The 20,599-nt window shown below is 43.5% G+C and overlaps 1 protein-coding gene across 1 annotated transcript in view; it reads right to left on the reverse strand.

Annotated features, from left to right (window-relative positions):
- Positions 1 to 18,902, reverse strand: part of arrb2b (arrestin, beta 2b) — a 36,445-nt gene extending 17,543 nt beyond the window's left edge. Inside the window, exon 1 of the mRNA XM_076972852.1 lies at positions 18,685 to 18,902. Within this exon, the coding sequence (XP_076828967.1) occupies positions 18,685 to 18,707 (23 nt within the window). The 5' untranslated portion in view covers positions 18,708 to 18,902. The remainder of the gene's footprint in view (positions 1 to 18,684) is intronic.
- Positions 18,903 to 20,599: the final 1,697 nt, after the last annotated feature.

Below are 20,599 nucleotides of genomic sequence, written 5' to 3' on the forward strand. Positions count from 1 at the left end.
TCTGTGTGAAACACAACATTCACACGGTTCAACACTGGTGGTTCAGATAACATAGGCAATCTTTAATCATATCAAGGCATCAAACTACTGTGGTGTACATTTACCACATAGCATATTGCAACTGCCTTATATAGCAATATAATTGCACAATAGTCCACATTGTGGTCAGAGGTACACACACACACACTAACTCACACATACACTCACACACGCACACACGCACACACACACACACACACACACACACACACACACACACACACACACACACACACACACACACACGCACGCAGTTGAGGACTGCAGACATTCACTTTCTTTTCTCCTACTCCCAAGCCTCCTTAAAGTTAAGGCATTCTTAGCTGAGCCGTCACAAACCAACTCAACTTCCTGTTTTCTATTCCTAAAAGGAAAATAGATTTTCCTCCTAAAATCTAGTAAACTGCCCTTAATTGCAAAAGAACAGAATGATCATAAAATCAAGTTGATAATGAATCATAAAACACAAGGCCCCTGGTGCCCACTACAAGATCACCCTCAGACAATAACACAGCCACAAGAGAAAAAAAAACCTTTCTATAACAACGGCAAACAAGGCCTATCTAACATAATCAGAATTGCAGCACATTAAGCCAAGAATTTTAGCGAGATGACGTGCATCACAACAACTATGGCCTTTTAAACAAAATCTGCTTTGTACTACAATGAGTAACCTAAATCAGTTTCGTAGATGGGTGTGTGTTCACTAACTGCTGGCCTCTGCCAAACACATGTTGCCAAGATTGTGCTTTTCAGGTTTCATGAAAGCCGATTATTATGACCGCCACAATGAACTTTGCGTGTTCCACAATGAACCTCACGTGTTCCATAATGAACCTCACGTGTTCCACAATGAACCTCACGTGTTCCATAATGAACCTCACGTGTTCCACAATAAACCTCACGTGTTCCATAATGAACCTCACGTGTTCCAAAATGAACCTCACGTGTTCCATAATGAACCTCAAGTGTTCCACAATGAACCTCACGTGTTCCATAATGAACCTCACGTGTTCCATAATGAACCTCACGTGTTCCACAATGAACCTCACGTGTTCCATAATGAACCTCACGTGTTCCATAATGAACCTCACGTGTTCCACGTCTGCGCTTTTCATCCTGTCAGCCATTTGAAAATCAACCACTGTATTCTGACTCTTATTTCCCTACATTACGCGCTGCATCATATGTGAGCTGTCTGAGCCCACACTCATGTTTGGTTTCTTTTACGAGGTGTGATCATGCATATGTTACATAAATACTATTCATAAGTGATTGTTTACATGTAATAAGAATTTTCTAAACCCGATCCCTTCTAAAGCGAATGTGTTTTGGCATTTCAGTTGAAAGGAGCAGCTTTTGCAAAAATCTCTGGTCCTGACAAGGTAGAGTAACACAGTTGTTTCTCTGGTTTTTGTATACTCAGGTCATTTTTGTCCTGAATGTTCAAAAAGTGCATAATTATTTCCCGTTAAGTATTAAGGCGATCCGGATCACTGCCCGACTGGGGTTTTAAAGCAGAGCGTGGGTAAACAACTTAGTTCTGCCTCGAAGTCTCAAGTGGAACCGTGCTGGCAACATCGCACCTGAACCACCCAGGGCAAGACTGGGCAACCGCTGCCTTCCGCACGCATGTGAGAGGTGCAAAGCCACCTAACCTGCTGTAAACCTCCCAAACAAGAGCAGTGCGTACACACACACACACACACACACACACACACACACACACACACACACACACACACACACACACACACACACATACGTGTGTCAATGTGTGAGAGAAGCTGACTGCTCGGAAGTGTGAAGAGAGCCGAGAGGGAAGCTGACTACACACGCTGCTTAATTGCTGACTGAGGAAGATCTACTTCAGCTTTTAGGAGCAGCTCCTGCGTCATAAACTGTGTGTGTGTGTGTGTGTGTGTGTGTGTGTGTGTGTGTGTGTGTGTGTGTGTGTGTGTGTGTGTGTGTGTGTGAGAGAGAGAGAGAGAGAGAGAGAGATGGTCAACAAAAATATGACAAAAAGCCAGTAAGCCACAGTGTGTATGTGCACGTCACTGAGTCTGTGAGCCACCATCTGTGTTGGCTCATGCAAGTGTGTATGTGTCTGTGTGTATGGGTGGGTGAGCAGGTGTGTATGTGTGTGGACGTGTGTGTGTTCGTGTGTGTGGGGTGGGGGTGTACACTTGCTTTGCCTCTTCTTCTTTGCCTCTAACTATTCCCACCTCTCATCCAGTGACTAGAGTGAACGTCATTTAAAACATTTGCTTTATCATTTGCTTATGGCACCTACATTCAAATCCAGGTCTACTGAGTACTGCCACCGAGTGTTTGTACAGGTTTCCTTCACGTGATTCAAAGCTAATCAAGGACATCCAGATCAGAGTGGGGCTGTAAGCACCCCAGAATTCAGCAGTTATACCCGGTCATCTCCACCCCCTCCTCCACCCTCTCCTCCACCCTCTCCTCCACCCCCTCCTCCACCCTCTCCTCCACCCCCTCCTCCACCCCCTCCTCCACCCCTCACTGGCAGGCGCAAGACACTCCTCCTCACGACTGATCTGCCACTCCAGGACACTCCTGCTAATTTGAGATTCAGCTGCAACTGAGGACTGGAGAGTGTGGGGAGTGTGGAGATTGAGGAGAGTGTGGGGGGTGAGGAGAGTGTGGGGAGTGAGGAGAGTGTGGGGGTGTGGAGAGTGTCGAGAGTGTGGGGAGTGTGGGGAGTGAGGAGAGTGTGGAGAGTGAGGAGAGTGTGGGGAGTGAGGAGAGTGTGGAGAGTGTGGAGAGTGAGGAGAGTGTGGAGAGTGTGGGGAGTGAGGAGAGTGTGGAGAGTGAGGAGAGTGTGGGGAGTGAGGAGAGTGTGGGGAGTGTGGAGAGTGAGGAGAGTGAGGGGAGTGTGGAGAGAGTGTGGAGAGTGCGGGGAGTGTGGGGAGTGAGGAGAGTGCGGGAGTGTGGAGAGTGAGGAGAGTGTGGGGAGTATAGAGAGTGTGGAGAGTGCGGGGAGTGTGGGGAGTGAGGAGAGTGCGGGAGTGTGGAGAGTGTGGAGAGTGCGGGAGTGTGGGGAGTATAGAGAGTGTGGAGAGTGAGGAGAGTGTGGGGAGTGTGGAGAGTGTGGAGAGTGAGGAGAGTGTGGGGAGTATAGAGAGTGTGGAGAGTGAGGGGAGTGTGGAGAGTGAGGAGAGTGTGGGGAGTGTGGAGAGTGTGGAGAGTGAGGGGAGTGTGGAGAGAGTGTGGAGAGTGTGGGGAGTGTGGGGAGAGTGTGGAGAGTGTGGAGAGTGAGGAGAGTGTGGGGAGAGTGTGGAGAGTGAGGAGTGTGTGGGGAGTGTGGAGAGTGGGAGTGCTCTCACTGTGCATGTTCTGCAAATATGAAACCATAAATCGATAAGAATTCAAATTTCATCGGAGCAGACAACTATAAAAACAGGTGGTGGCGATGGCGGTGACGCAGGTTAGTCAAATAGATTCAGCCTTCACTCCAAAACCAATCAAATACCTCGACTGAGGTACAAGCCCAAGGTCAATAATAAATTATTCAGATACAAACTGCCGATAATATGCTACAAATATACTGCTTAATGCTCATAATTCATTTATTACCGAGTTATATACAGACTGAGCGAAATCAGGCCAAAACCCAGCTGCATACCAAAGCATATAGAATTCTGCTTCTTTACTAGTGAGTTCATTTTCTGTCCTCATGTAATAACACAGGCCTAAAGCTAACAGGGAATTGTGATGAGGGCGTTTCACCTCAGCAATCACAGCAAGCATGAGAGAAGGTCCACAGGAAAAATTTACCAAATCATAATTTTGAACACATTCGCAAAAGTCTTTCTACTTGAAAAATTTGCATATTTTGAATGCAGGTGACTCACAGAATGGGAACTAAAAGCAATCCACCATCAGACGGGTAGTTCTGTTTACTGTCAGACAGACAGCACTGCCCACCATCAGACGGGTAGTTCTGTTTACTGTCAGACAGACAGCACTGCCCACCATCAGACAGGTAGTTCTGTTTACTGTCAGATAGACAGCACTGCCCACCATCAGACAGGTAGTTCTGTTTACTGTCAGACAGACAGCATTGCATGCCATCAGTCAGACGGCTCCGCCTACCTTCAGACAGCTCTTTCTACAGACACCACTTCCCATCCTGAGACAGCACTTCCCACTGTCAGACAGACAGCACGTCCCATCAATAGACAACTCTACACACTATCAGACAGTACTGACCACCATTAGACAGAAAGACATATAGCACTGCCCACCGTCAGACAGACAGCACTGCCTACAGTCAGACAGCTCTGCCAACCATCCACCATACAGATCGCCCCATCGATAGACAGAGCTACCTACCATCAGACAGACAGCTCTGCCTACCATCAGACAGCACTGCCCACTGTCAGAGCTAGGTGGACAGGGTAGCAATCAGCCAAGGTACATCTGCTTTACAGGTGCAAGTCTGAACTTCCACACATGACACAAAAGTAATTGAAATGAAAGTTTAACCTTCATTATCATGCACCGCATTAAATGGCATCCCACAGTAAGGTTCAGCCAAGAATTGATCATTCTCCCCCAAAACACGTTCAATGTAGCCCTTAACTTAGAAAGTGCATAGGAGACTTTCAAGCAGAAATGTGTGACCTTCTCTGTAACTCAGTTTTACTGGTACATGTGGTCAAGAAAAATTCAGTGCACTTCTTTCTTTCTAGTTTTCAAGGGCACAAGTATTAAAGGGTAACTCTCAGGAGGAATGCTTAAAATATCACAGAGCCAATACAGCCATGGTCTTTACACCTCTTCTTAGAAGTCTAATTATATCTAAATAGCATAGATCACAATGAAGAAACTTTTTCTAGGATTGCAATCCAATCCACATGGACTTCAATTGGAAATTTCTAAGAGACTCAAAGTCCACAAGATATACACAGACAGATGTACAAGACATAAAGCTAAAGTCTTGAAATTGGCTCAAAACATGCTTGTGGCAAAAGTTTAAGGGCAGCTATTGTAAAAAACACATCATCCATTACACTTCCACTACACATCGACTACATGGTAAGCACTGGCTTGGCTTTTCAGAACTGGTGGCAGTTAGGAGATAATTATCAATATCAACAGGAGATAATTATATTATCATATGAATACAGGACTATCTTGTTGGAGATGTTTGTGATGGAGAATCTAGTCAATAAATGGTCAACTGTGAGTGTGGAAGAACAAGTAAGAAGGAGGAGAATGAAGCAAAAAAATAAAACCATAAAACCCTCTAGGTCTCCACTCATCTGCTCTTCCTTTCATGGGTCAGGAAATGAAAGCTTGAGAGAAAGAGATGAGGGAGAGAGGAGAGAGATACAGAGAGATGGTGGGAGAGAGGCCTCCACAGAGATTGGGAGAGAGAGAGAGGCAGAAAGAGAGAGAAAGAACCTGGTGGCTTGAACAAAATGGTGATGAGTCACTTCAGGGAGCTACAGGGAGCTTCTCTCTCTCTCTCTCTCTCTCTCTCTCTCTCTCTTTCTCTGACCTATTCTGACACTTAATGTGAGTGATAATAAGAAGGGCATTCTCTAAAAAGTGCTCGGCCCTCTATTGCATTGGCCAACAGGCTAACAGCACAGCCAAGAAAAGGTGAATGAGGCAGAGATGGCTGGACAATGGAGTTCCACTAGAGCGAGATCAGAGGCACCCACTGGAGACCCACTGGAGACCCAATGGAGATCCACTGGTGACCCACTGGAGATCCACTCGAGACCCACTGGAGACCCAATGGAGATCCACTGGTGACCCACTGGAGATCCACTGGAGACCCACTGGTTACCCACTGGAGACCCACTGGAGATCCACTGGAGAATGATGATGGGGCTTTCTGCCAGCAGAGGCACCGCCTGCCACCCAACAAGGCAGGCAACTGCTAGGGGCCCCGGGCCAGTGGAGGGCCCCTGAGGGCCGACAAACTTTAATCTACTGCTTTGACGATGTGCCAAGTTTGCAAAGTCAGTATGAGACCTGAATTCTCTAAGGGGGCCACACCTTACTTCACTCATTGTTGTGTGCATGATTGCTTAATAATGACAGATTATCAACAATGATGTTTATATTTTTGAATTCTTTTTATTTATATTTATATTTATATTTTGAAAATAATAGTACAGTCAACTTTTGAAATAAAAAAGTTTACATTTTGCATTTTTTGTGTGCATGTGTCAGATTATTTATAACGTAATGGCGATGAACGCTGGTTGGAGTTAATTTTTGTGACTTTTTGCCTAAGGGCTCCAACAGACTCCAGAAATGCCACTGTCTGACAGACAAAAAATACTGAATCCTTGAGGCCACTAAGGCTCATGGCAATTTGGCTGAGATCATTTTACTTTGAATGCGGTGTGGAAAGTGCAAAACGTTTCTATTGTGAATTGAAAGTAGGTCTCATTTCACGGCTACGACAGAAAACTGAAATAGGAAGTGGGATGTGTTGCCTGTCGCTCAGAGATGTTCAGCTGACCTTAGGCAACCATTTTCCTCCATTTTGCATGTGATGGTGCAATGCAGCGTCTCCAATGGCTGAACTTCATCACCGTTCCCACAGGTGAAAACACAAAGTCTAAAGAATGTTCGACGTTCATCAGACTTCTAGTGCTGAATTCTGTGAGTCAGGCTCTGGAGAAGCAGGTCTTCATTCAATCATTTAACAGTATTACGTAATAGCTTGAAGGTTGTAAAAACTGATTGTATACTCTGGCAAATACCTGGAGAGCCTAATTCTGGGTGGAGATGTAATTCAGCACAGCTTGTAACATGTGACAACAATAGCACAGTGCTCTGCTGTTTTGCCCTCTCTGAGGGGTTATTTCCTGTGCTTCTGCAAAATAATCAAAAGTATTCGCATCCCCTGCTTCCTGTTCTGGTCACCCAAGGAAATCGGGCTCTCCCCCCATATTTCTCTCTCTCTTTCTCTCTCTCTCTCTTTCTGTTGACATTTTTTCTTTTGATTCATCCAATTAAAAAAATAATAATTGGATTATTATTAATAGTTATAGTTACTGAATGGTTACTGAAATCTACTGAGAGTCTCAAATGAAGGGTACAGAAGAGGTCAATTTTTGTGAGCTTAGAGAGGTACCAAACTGCATCTCAGTACTAGTAACTTAAGGTGGGCTCCCTCATGTCAAATCACTTGTCAATTTATCAAAAGAATAAAAAGTTTTTCACACACAATTTGCTCAGGTGTGCCAGTACTAGTGCACTTTAAAGAAACAGAATGACGTTCATTTAATTTAGTTCTGTTAATGAAGTAAGGAAACGAGTTTAAGTCAGCAGGAAATGTGACAGGTATTTATAGCACAGTCGGCCATGATGGACTGGCACAAAAGTGCACGTGAATGCAGAGTAGAAGGAAAATAAACATAGGAAGAGGCATAACACAATGAAGGTTGCAGAAAAAGCAAAATGAGAGGACAAAAAGAATTAGAGAGACAGAGAGAGAGAGAGAGAGAGATAGAGAGAGAGAGAGAGAGAGAGAGAGAGAGAGAGAGGAAGGAGGAACGGAAGAGTCAGAGCTCTTGCCTAATCACGCGCTGGTCACACTTCCTCTTTTGTGCCCACTCATTTCCTGTTCGTATCGTATAGGTGTGAGAAACTAGCAAACTAAGAGGATTAGGTGACCCTGTGCTCTCTCATAGACACACAGCCAAAACTACCATATACTCAGGTGACCATGAACAACTGATGCACAAAATGCAAAAAATTGGACCTTTATGCTGAATGAAAGTCTTCAGAATGAGCTTGTTACGTCTCACATGAACGGACATAATTCACATACGTGTTCACACCAGCACAAACAGATAAAAAGAGCCAAGCAACTGGCCCTTGATGAATGTCATTCACAAACCAGAAAACAGCCAATATAAAAATTCAGACAAAGCATAGAGGAACTTTCCAGAGGCATAACACACACACACACACACACACACACACACACACACACACACACACACACACAATCAAATATGTGCAGCACACCAAAACACACACATATGCACATAAGCATACGCACACATAAACACACACTCGCACACACTTGTACACACACACACACACACACACACAGGCTTTGAGCCTCTCATGTGTGAGTAGCTTGTGGAAGGTGTCAGTGAAGCTTGGCAGCATACCAGTGTGAAAGACCAAAGAAGGAATCACAGGAATCACTCCCACACCTCCACTCTCACCTCCACAACTACAACAGAGCAACATTATTAGTCGGGCCCCGCTTGGCTCGTGCCACACTGCTCATCAAATCACACAAATGTCCGCCAAACAAGGAAGCCTAAAACATTCACACATAAAAAGCTTGTAGTTTACGATCAACAACAGCAGACCCTAAAATGGATGGAGAATCTTAGCACTCTGTTAAAAGTGTGATTTATGGTCAGGAGTGGAGTGGAAAGGGGTGGGTGGGTGAGACACTGAACTCACCCCATAATCTCAGACCCATAAACATGTCCCTGCGTAATACGCTTCATAAAAATGAACATTTGGAGTTCAAAATCATTTTCTGCACACCTCACGGCAGGACTGTGCTAGCGCCTTGTTTATCTGTTCCACGGTGTCCTTTCAAGGTTGAAGACGAAGACACAGGGTCATCATCATCCTTCTGTGTTCAGATCTGACTCACCTCGCCAGATTCATGTTCTCGGAGACACAACAATTTTTAACAGGGAAGGCAATCAAAGCAATTCCTTGTGCTGCGTTGAACACAATGCGTACTTAGCATTCCAACCTAACACTATTCCAAAAAGGATGTCCTTCTGGAAATACCTGGAAGCATGTAGGGACCAGGCCCGGTATCCAGACCCTGAGATGATATTCTGATTACCACTTGAATCAATGAAAATGAAAATGAAAAATGGATATATGCAGGCATATAGGCAACCGTGCAGTGTGTGTGTGTGTGTGTGTGTGTGTGTGTGTGTGTGTGTGTGCCGTACGCCTGGGCTTTAGTCAGACCCTCCTACTCTCAAATGAGGATGTATGAGATTTATGTGTGTGTGTGTGTATATATATATATATATATATATATATATATATATATATATATATATATATATATATATAAACACACAGCTTGTCACCTCCAGAATGTGCGTCACAAGATAAGCGGTACAAAGGATTAAGGATTAATCACAGGAGAGAAATAAAGTGTTGTTAAGCCTCTCTATTTTGCATAGATGCCTTCAAACTACACCTGCATCACCTTTAGCTGCATGAAAGCCTTCAGAGAGAGATTATATTGTTATAGTTATATCACCTGTACAGACATAATTCACATATGTGTTCACACTATGTGCATGAACAGATAAAAAGAGACAAGCAACTGGTCCTTGAAGAATGTCATTCACAAAACACAACAGAAAACAGCCAATATAAATATTCAGACAAGCAACTTTCACAAACACACACACACACAAATATATTCATACAGACAGACAGAAATATGAGAGTGCTGATAAAGGAAGCATAGAGGGGTAGGTCACGCATTTGGTGCCTTGTAACCTGCGTCAACAAAGTCGTGTTCCTGTTGCCTGATGAGTGTGTGAGAGAGATGATAGAGGGTGAGTGTGTGAGAGATGAGAGAGGGTGAGTGTGTGAGAGAGATGAGAGATGGTGAGTGTGTGAGAGATATGAGAGAGGGTGAGTGTGTGAGAGATGAGAGAGGGTGAGTGTGTGAGAGAGATGAGAGAGGGTGAGTGTGTGAGAGATGAGAGAGGGTGAGTGTGTGAGAGATGAGAGAGGGTGAGTGTGTGTGAGATGATAGAGGGTGAGTGTGTGAGAGAGATGAGAGAGGGTGAGTGTGTGTGAGAGATGAGAGAGGGTGAGTGTGTGAGAGATGATAGAGGGTGAGTGTGTGAGAGAGATGAGAGAGGGTGAGTGTGTGAGAGATGAGAGAGGGTGAGTGTGTGTGAGAGATGAGAGAGGGTGAGTGTGCGTGAGATGATAGAGGGTGAGTGTGTGAGAGATGTGAGAGGGTGAGTGTGTGTGTGAGATGAGAGAGGGTGAGTGTGTGAGAGATGAGAGAGGGTGAGTGTGTGAGAGATGAGAGAGGGTAAGTGTGTGTGAGATGATAGAGGGTGAGTGTGTGAGAGAGATGAGAGAGGGTGAGTGTGTGAGAGATGAGAGAGGGTGAGTGTGTGAGAGAGATGAAAGAGGGCAGCGGTCGCTAGCGTATCATTTTCCGTATGTTTGTTTAGAAAGACTATGCATACCCGCATACACACACACACACACACACACACACACACACACACACACACACACAATCTCTCACAAACACATACGTAGATTCCCACCCTGATTTTGACCTTATCCAGCTGGGTCCAGATGATACGTGTGCATTGTCCTCGGGGGCTCATCCCAGCTCCACCAGGCCTTCCTAATGTGGACCTGCTCGCCGGGCCACACTGCATCACGTTTCCCTGCTCCCACAAACCCTTTCCCATTGTATCAGCCAGTGAGATACTTAACTAGTGTTTCGGACGCATCATCTTGTGTGTGCCGCGGATCCGACTGGCTGAAGCCCGTCAGACTACGTCCCCCTCCAACCATCCCGACACCAACCCAGACTCAGACAGCAGCCAAAGCGCTTACATAACCACTTTTTAATCTGAACCAGGTGTGAAAAGATATGGCGGTGGTGCCATTGGTGAAGACGTAAGAGAGGGAAGCTAGAACAGCAGAGACAGTCAAATGGGGGAAAATTATTACAACATGGCTACAGCTCTTGTCATTCATTCAGATACATTATTGTATCTAGGTAGAGGAACTGGTGTCCTTTTGAAACGGGGACATTGTTAATTATTTTATTTATTTGTTTGTTGCTCATCTTCATGAAGTGCGCACCCTCTGACCATGCCCATATGCCCAAATGCCGTCTCTTCAATCAATGCCAGCCTGAAATTGCAGAGTGCATTTTTTTGTTTGTTTGTTTTTTAAACCAGGCAGCTACCCTTGCCTAGACCGACAAAAAACAAAGGGTGGCCTACTTGGCTTTATAACAGCGGCTTCTTGCTGGCAAGTTACGAGAATGTGGCGATAGCACTATGAGCTAGCGTGCAGATAGCAGTATGAGATAGTGTGTTGATAAAAAGCCGTAGTATAGTTTTCACCTGACAGCTGGGAACCCGGTGGTGCCTCTCAGCAGAGCAGATAGCAAGATAACACAGATGTTCATTCCACTAGTGCTTGGATTTGCAATGACTGAATAAAAGCTGGACACCTTCGTGCACAAAATTTCAGCCCGGTGGTGATCTGACTTTAAAAGCTGAAAGGAGCTTTATTTTTGTTTAGGTGATGCCCTCAATCCTGACTTTGTCATTGACCATGTGAACCAAAGGCTGGGAAACTAGTCCAGACCGAGATCAAACCATCCGGGCCCCCAGCTCGCCAGCTCCAGAGTGTTGTCAGACATGAGCGTTGTCTTTAAAGTCCCCCCCCTCCCGCCCCCCGCCACCCCGTGTTTGTGTGCGCTTGCCCTCAGACTCCCCTTCCTTTCGTCCCACCCTACTTCGGCACAAACACACACCAGAGAACTCGCTGTTTGTTATCGGGGTCAGTGACGTAATTGTGTGCAGGTCCAGCGTGCAACTACCGCACCGCCTCGCGCTCGGACGTCCGAAAGTGCGCAGTTAAATCTGCTCCCGCGACACGACTGGAGTGTCGGAATGTTTTTGTGAGCGCTCACGCACGCACAGATAGACGAGGGGCTTTGCGGAGACACAAAAGTTGTGTTTGTGCGCTTCTTCATGCTGTCGGCTCAGAACGTGAAAGGGGTGACGTGGGGAATGATGTCAGAGCGCGTAAAAATATCTACAACAGCCAAGAAGCGAGTGAAAAAAGAGAAGAAGATTCCAGCCTGTGACGCTCTTGTAGAGGACAAGAGAGGAGAGTGGAGGATACGGATGGATGGAGAGAGTGAATATGAAAGCAACAGACAGCAAGGGGCAGAAAGAAAGAACATTTTTGACAGAGAAAGATAAATATAATCCTCTGTTGTCTTAGGATGGAGCCAAGGGAAATGTTGAAGGATCTCTGGCTATGATCACTTGTCAAATTATTACACACACACACACACACACACACACACACACGCATGCTCGTGCATGCACATACGCGCATACACCCCTACGTAGCTCTTGGTTACAGAACTGATATATGCTGTTAATAAATGCATTGAACTTTTCGGTCATCTACTACGATCAGTTTCAATGTTCCACTTGCAGACATGGTGCAAAGCTATTCCAAAAACCAACCAAGCATCTCCAATGCTTCTCACAACTGAATCAGTGTTTAGATGTGGCCTTTTATATGGCTGGAAAAAGAAACATCGCAAACTTTACACAGTACTGAAACTTGGTCAGGTGCACAAACTGTCCGCAGGTGGGAGTTAACCTGCCCTCTGACCTCACTCTGACAAACGCGATACCTCGAATCCAATGATGTACTATGTACAATGATGTACTATGATGGACTATGCTGCTAAATGTTTTGTTTTTCCAGGGCTTCTTCCTACTCCTGGCAAATATTTCTACTAGAATTATTCTCCTATGCTTCTGCTTTCCATAATTTAAGACACGACCTTCAAACACGCCGCACTACTCCCTACTTTCAGCTTTCTACACAGCTAGCAGAACTCCTGACACTAAGAAGTAAATAGTAGCGTGAGAAATCAGAGACACAGCCAGGGAGACTCATGAATTAAGGAGACGATGTAAGCAATGAGGTGGATTAGGGGTCATGAAGTGAAACACACCAATCAAGTCAGAGGGGTGTGTCCAAATAGATACTGGAGAGCCTGAGGTGAATTTATAGACTGAGTCATTGCGAGATAACTGAACCATTAAGCTGATGACACAGGGTAAAGACTCGTAGAGAGCAATAACACCCTCTCCTTTATTCAGGCCCGGACAGACACACACTTTGGCCTGTGCAACAAGACCAAGACCACAGCGCCCAGACCCAAATTTCCCACCCAAGGTGACCCACACTGGTGGGTTAATACAGAGAACAAATTGTGGTTTACATGATGACTGCTTCAATTCAATTTCCATTTTCATCAATGCTGGCGGGGAGAGCTTCGGAAAAACCTGAAAATGTCTGAAATATTTGTACCTAACTGCAACGCTCCACCTACATGACATAACAGATACGGTTCATTAGCAAGACTCACTTCACATTTCACAGGGTCCCAGCCCTCAGGCCTGACGACACACAAGCCCGGGGAACCAGGCCAGGAAGCAGGTCCAACCACAGCACCAGCAGCCCTGCGACATGGGACAACTTACACCGTGTTCGAGGGCTGCGTTTGACACACAGTGGATTGCAAAAAGTGAGACTATATTGAGAAGTGCTGTTGCAATTAAATGGTCTTTGAGACCGCAGGCCAGCTGTTGGTCAAGACCACCATATTCAGCTTCAGCCAAGTTCGTCTGTGGTCTCTTCCTTTACTGCAGGAAACCTGCCAGCAGCTCGTGGTGCAAAATGTGAATGTTCTTGCAAAACAAACGACAAGGGTCACTGCAAAAATGTACACCTACCCACAAACACATGACGTTTACACCTAACCACAAAAACAGGACGTTTACACCTAACCACAAACACAGGACGTTTACATCTACCCACATATACTAAGGACATATACACCTACCCACATATATACTACATATATATATATATATATATATATATATATATATATATATATATATATATATATATATATATATATATATATATATATATATATATATACGCTGCTAGTAAGAAATGTGGACTCACCTGACTAAATTCCTGTTTTTAATAGTAAAAAGGAGTTTTAGGCTAATGCATTATGCTTAAAACTGTTAATAAAGCCAAATATAATTTGGGAAAGATGTCATCTATATACGAATGCACTCTCAACACACACAAACACATACACTCACACACACACACACACACACACACACACACACACACACACACACACACACACACACACACACTTAAAAAAAACACACTATTTTAAATATAGCAAACAGTTATATTTCAGAACTTTAGTTCCTCACTCTACAAGTGGCCTGCATGGGTGAGAATGTCTTGAGAACTAATGGAAAAGAATCATAGGTGCTGCTTCATGAAACTGCTTAACAGAACACCAAGAGCATTCAAAGCTGTCATCAAAATATAGGAAATTATTAATAATTACTAGAGCATAATAACATGTTTATTTAATTGGTTTAGCATCTTCCCTGTATTATTGTCAAAAATAAAAATAAAAAGTGTAGGTGGGTCCAACCGTTTGACTGGTAATGTATACATAAACCCATATATACAAACGACAAACACCTACCCATATATACAAACGACATATACACCTACCCACATATACACCTACAAATATATACAAACGACATATACACCTACCCATATATATAAACGATATATACACCTATCCAAATATACACCTACCCATATATACAAACGATATATACACCTCCCCATATATACACCTACCCATATATACAAACGATATATACACCTACCCACATATACAAATGACATATACACCTACCCACATATACACCTACCCATAAATACAAACAACATATACACCTACCCATATATATAAACAATATATACACCTCCCTATATATACACCTGCCCATATATACAAACGATATATACACCTACCCAAATATACACCTACCCATATATACAAATGATATATACACCTACCCAAATATACACCTACCCACATATACACCTACCCATATAAATAAACAATATATATACACCTACCCATATATACAAACGATATATACACCTACCCATATATACAAACGATACATACACCTACCCACATATACACCTACCCAAATATACACCTACCCATATATACAATTGATATATACACCTACCCAAATATACAAACGATATATACACTCACCCACATATACACCTACCCATATATACAAACGATATATACACCTACCCAAATATACACCTCCAAACATATACAAATGACATATACACCTACTACTCATATATATATACCTACACACATAAGCAATGGACATATGCAGGTAAACAAATAGACGACACACACACACACACACACACACACACGCTGTAACATATTCAAAACTGTAATGAAGTACACAAGGTTAACATTTATTCCAAAGAGTGTACCTCAGTTCTTTGTTTCCTAACTATAATGCTGCCATAGCAACAACTAGCAATGAAAACAAATACAGTATTTCATTAATGCTACGTCCATTAGGGCGCAGTCTCAGAAGTTCAGAACTCCATGAAATGAATGTAAGTAACACTAAGGGACTGTCAATAATGAACTAAGGAACTAAAGAACACGACTGTCCCTAAACAATATCATGTTCCTACACAATACACTCATATGCGTCACTGACTGGCATTTCCAGTGATTGGCCCTCACTGCATATGAACTGAAAGTGAGATGTAGTTTGTCCAGCAAATGCCATTGTCCTCCGAGTGTGAGAAAAATCACACAATCACAGTAAAATATGTAAGCATATTTACATATGAAAAGCCTGACAGTCATTGTAGCATGAGAAAGAGTCACGAGGCAAATCAGAAACTAATGATCTACAGCTAAAGACCACAAAACATGAGGGTCCTTCTCTCCGGCTTTCAGTGGTACCCAACTCAACACATGCAGCCAATGTGGGGAAGCAGATGGGTGCAAATACTTTCTCACGGCGCAGTGCGAGGCATGGCATGGTGGCACCGTGCCAGGAAACGGGCGACTGTTTGTGGTGGGCAAGCTGGTTTCTATGGTGATGAGAGGCAAAGTCTCAATCGGAGGGCAGAAGGGTCATTTACTTACAGAGAGACAGTGAGAGGGTTGATTAGGCTGGAGAGAGGGAGAGAGGACACGAGACAAAGAGAGAGAACAAACCCGTCTATACAAAGAGAAAGAGACATTAAGACAGGCAATGCATCTGGAGGTCACATGACCCTCGTCAACCCGTGCCCGGTCTTCATAGGCTAACGGTCCGAAAAAAGTCTCGTTTCAGCACGCACAGCCATTCATCGGCAAGACTGTGATTCGTTCAATCAAACATATATGCTTTAAAACGTCGCTGTGATGTACAACAGAACGGCCTTTTAGGACAGGCTTGGCAAAAGGAGAAACTGTATTTAGGCCGGTGGTTAGCCCCTATAACGACTAGGTCGAAGTCTCTGAATTGCTTTGCTAACTATTTCAAAATGATGTTGGCAAAGAAATATCAAAATACTTTGCAAGTCACAAAGTGTGGACGTGCCTTAAGATTTCATAACCCAAACTCTGTTGCGCATTACACTTTGAATTCCCCAGGAGCCCGTTCTTTGACATTGAAGGACACTGATGAGTCCCACACTACTCTCCTGACTGGTTATAATGACATAATTACAATAAATCTGTCTCATACTCTCATGTCATTAACTGGTAAACAAGGCACTGATCAGACGCGTTTTTTCTTTATTTAAAAATGTGATATTTTCTGTCACACTTCAGAGAAAACCTCAACTTTAGCAACGCAGTTGAATATACATCCTCTCGAACTGTTGTGATCAAGACATCAGTCTGAATCAAACAAAGCAGCCAAATAATTGTTTGATATGTGCACAAGAGCAATGGGTGACTCTCTGCAGCAGCAAAGCGGTTCTGTTCCAAAATGTTCTGTTCTGATCCAAAATGACTTAAAGAGAATAGCTTAAACGCATGAGGGAAGGGGGACGTGTGATTGAACCAGCACCACAGAGATGAAGGAAAGACAGCTGAAGTGGAGTTGAGAGAAGGATTTTGCCACGGTGAAACGGAGTTAAGTGAGGAGATTACAATGTTTGAGCAGCAGGTCAGAGAAATCTCTCAAAACCCACGGTGATTCTGCACTGATAAGAGAGCCAGATGCACAGCACACTACACCCACTCTCCACTGAGCCCATGAGAGAGTGTGAGTGAGAGAGAGAGAGAGAGAGAGAGAGAGAGAGAGAGAGAGAGAGAGAGAGAGAGAGAGAGAGAGAGAGAGAAAAACAGCCATAAAAAGGCAAAATAAACAAACAAAGAGCTCTATGGGGACACATTAGAGAGACATAAATGGTTTAAATGTTTTAGAACAGTCAGAAGTGTATGTGGCAGAACAAAAAAGACACACACAGATTTAGTTTTCCCCAAAGCTCATTTAGATGCATTGTCCAGTGGACGACACCAGCACGGTCCAGTGGACGACACCAGCCCGCCCGGTCCAGTGGATTACACAGCACGATCCAGTGGATTACACCAGCACCATCTCAGCGCTTTCTGGTCTTGTTGTGCTAAATGTGTGGAAATCCATATGTGCCAAGCACGTCTGTGTTGCACCGAATTTGTAAGGGACTTAAGGGGTAAATAGCTGCACATAACGTCCACTATATATCGCGTTAACGCGATTTATGAGGAGAGGATTCACAGTGACGTAGTAAAAGGATGCTCGGCCAGGAGATGCAGATGCTGATTTAGGTTTTAAACATTCACATCACGAGTCCACGTGCGTGCTCCTCGCGCACTGTAAGCCATACGTCAAACCAACGTCACTGCATGATAAACAGGGTTACCTACAGAGTCACACCGCAATAGGTCTAAAGCCGCTTTGAAAAAAAGTCCGTTTTCTACACACGCTAGGACGTTTTCCAGAGGTGTGGGCAGAGATGAACGCACATCAAGTTACTCATCAAACGGCACACGTACATCACCGCCCAACGACTTACACCGAGACTGAGGGCGACTGCACCACGTCGAGGTCTTCAAAACGAAGCCCACACGAGTAGTCCCTCATGCTCTTTAACACAGGAAATGCTGCGGCCTTTTCTAAAAGTTAAGGAAGTGATCGAGGTTGGTGGTGGGGGGGGGGGGGGATCACGAATTTCTCACTTTGTCTGCAGCAGTTAGAGCAGTTTACTACAGCGCAAGAAGGTCAAACGATCTGTTGTAGAAAACAACAAACAGCAGCATCAATCATAACGCCAGGTGGTTATGCTGCTGACATTGTGTAGCAGGAACGTGGCCACTGCCGGCTTTGTTATTGTAACGAGAGGACGTGACCGCCCTTGTTAACAAAACATCTACACTGCCTGCTTCACTGGCTCCGGGTCGTCGTACACAAACATTTATACTTTCACTAGTAAAACTACAGTCTTAAAGTAAATGCCACACTCCCGAGACCTAATGGTCTTCTAAACGGGCTGCTGGAGGTCGGTTATCTTCTCTTGGACGTAGGAAGCGACACACACTTGAGATGTTTGCGCTGATTTGCGCGCAGCTTGAACCACCGCCCCAAGCAAATGAAGATATCTAGTCGAATAGTCGAATATATATAGTCGAATAATGTGCAGATATCACGGAGGAACCGCTGATACCGTAAACCTCTGTTGGCGGTAGCAAAGCGATCTTTGCTCAGTTACCCTTCCCCAGCCACTTCTACCTCTCAGCCATTGTGGATTCAGCTGAATCCTCCGTGCATGTGAAAAACTGACACTGCTTCGTGACTTTAACATGACATGGAACTTGCTATCTAGACATCCACCCCGCGACCTGGGTTTAAACGATCTTACCTGGTCCCCGCCTTGTCGCCCATATCAGAAGGCCTTTTTTTGCAATACTGTAATGAAAATGTCTTTTTAAATAAATTAACTGGCCCTTCGAATAAAGCGCTCCAACTCCCTATTCGGCTTGAGCTGTCTTTCAAGGCTCTGCTGTCCAGAATGATTTGCTCTCTTTCACAGGCTACTTCCCGCAGTCCCAAGACGGAAACCTCTGTCCGACTGCCTCTTCTGACAGCGTTCAGGGGGCTGGCCTCTTCACGTGACTGACACCAATATTGTCCAATCGGCTAACAAGAACTGCTTGCGTCACAGTGTAGTCACACTATTCACCCGCCCTACCTTTGGGACGACCAATCAGAACATTTTATTAGAAAGAAGGCGTGATTCGTAGTTCGATGTAGCCTACTAGACATGGAAAATTAATTCAAAATCCCGTCGCCTTAGGCTCAGTTACTTTTAGACTGTGTGGCCAGTCGAAGTAGCTTTTTCGTCTCGCGTTTATAAAGCATGTATTCATGCAAGATTAATTATTGAATACAGGAAGTTCTCATAAAATGGTAAATAAGGCAGTTCTGTTTTTTTGCCTTGTGCTGTAGGCTACTTGTATCAGCATAAGCTGGGACCTGTTGGTTGCCTGGTTAAAATAAAGGTGTTTTTATATTGTTCTTTTATAAATTATTTTTCTACAACGTAATGGGAATTAATAGAACACGTTATAAGAAATACATGTTCACTATGAAACGTTAGGAATGTGTTATATCCTTTAGAACTCCTCAGACGTTTTAAAATCACATTTACTACAACCTTAAGTTAACACACGAATATATATTTAAAGTGTGACTACACTGTTTTTATGCACCAGTGTAGGCTATAAGAAAGTTCGGTTCGTTTCTATATGTTTCTACGCAAATTTCATCCAATTTCTCTAGACTTCTATAATATGCATATAAACGAGTGGCAGCATAGTTTGAAAACATCGTCTTCTGCCATCTAGCGACTTCATGTAGGTAACACATTTATATTTTAATCGATAGACAATCTAACTTTGCTCGTACTGTCTTGAGGCCCGCTACAGCAATTTATCACACAGCATTAAGGAAAGATTATTTCTTATGTTTAACATTATTTTCAGCAGTGGGATGCCACTGTAGTTTTTCATTAGGACTGTTTTGTTTAGATAAGTACTGTCAGCAATATGTAGCACGCATCCTGTGTGTTCTATGTGGCTTGTGATATGAGAGGCATTTATTACCTCTTTAAACATAAACAAATATGTCAAACCTACATTACTTTCTGTAACTTGCATAAAACCCATACTAGCTTATTTCAAAAGATATCTACAATTAATTCAAATTTAATAGACATAAATAACTTACAAGCAGCTAGAAGCTTATTAAAACGGGAAGCTATTATAACCTATTATAACTATGAAGAGCAACCATTATTATATTATAACTATATTATAACCACGGATGTTTCAGTTGTCACTCCGGAAAGACCTAAGAAGTAATTTCCACCTGTGGCACAAATGTAGACGGTAGACTCTCTGTGAATGTCATGCAGGTTGTTGGGAACTCTGGGTGGATTGGGTGGGTACAAATCTCTGATGTTCAAAGTCCCCATGAGACACAGCTCACAACTACTGTACCATCTCCTAACTTCCACACTTACTGTGATTATTTGGCATATCTACACAGCATTGAAATAGTTAGTTTACACTCACCTTACATTATCATATGTCTCTATTTTAATATATTTAATATTTTTCAATATTCTATTTTTATGTCTACAGTGTAAGATCATAAGTATATGCTGGTTAAATTGTTTTTCTTTTTTCTTTTATAATATTATCCTATTTATAGTTCATCTATCTTATATTGTAAATATTGTCTCTGCATAATTTGTGGAACTCGCACTCAAGTTT

This window comes from Brachyhypopomus gauderio, chromosome 14, assembly GCF_052324685.1.
Source record: "Brachyhypopomus gauderio isolate BG-103 chromosome 14, BGAUD_0.2, whole genome shotgun sequence".
Taxonomy (NCBI): domain Eukaryota; kingdom Metazoa; phylum Chordata; class Actinopteri; order Gymnotiformes; family Hypopomidae; genus Brachyhypopomus; species Brachyhypopomus gauderio.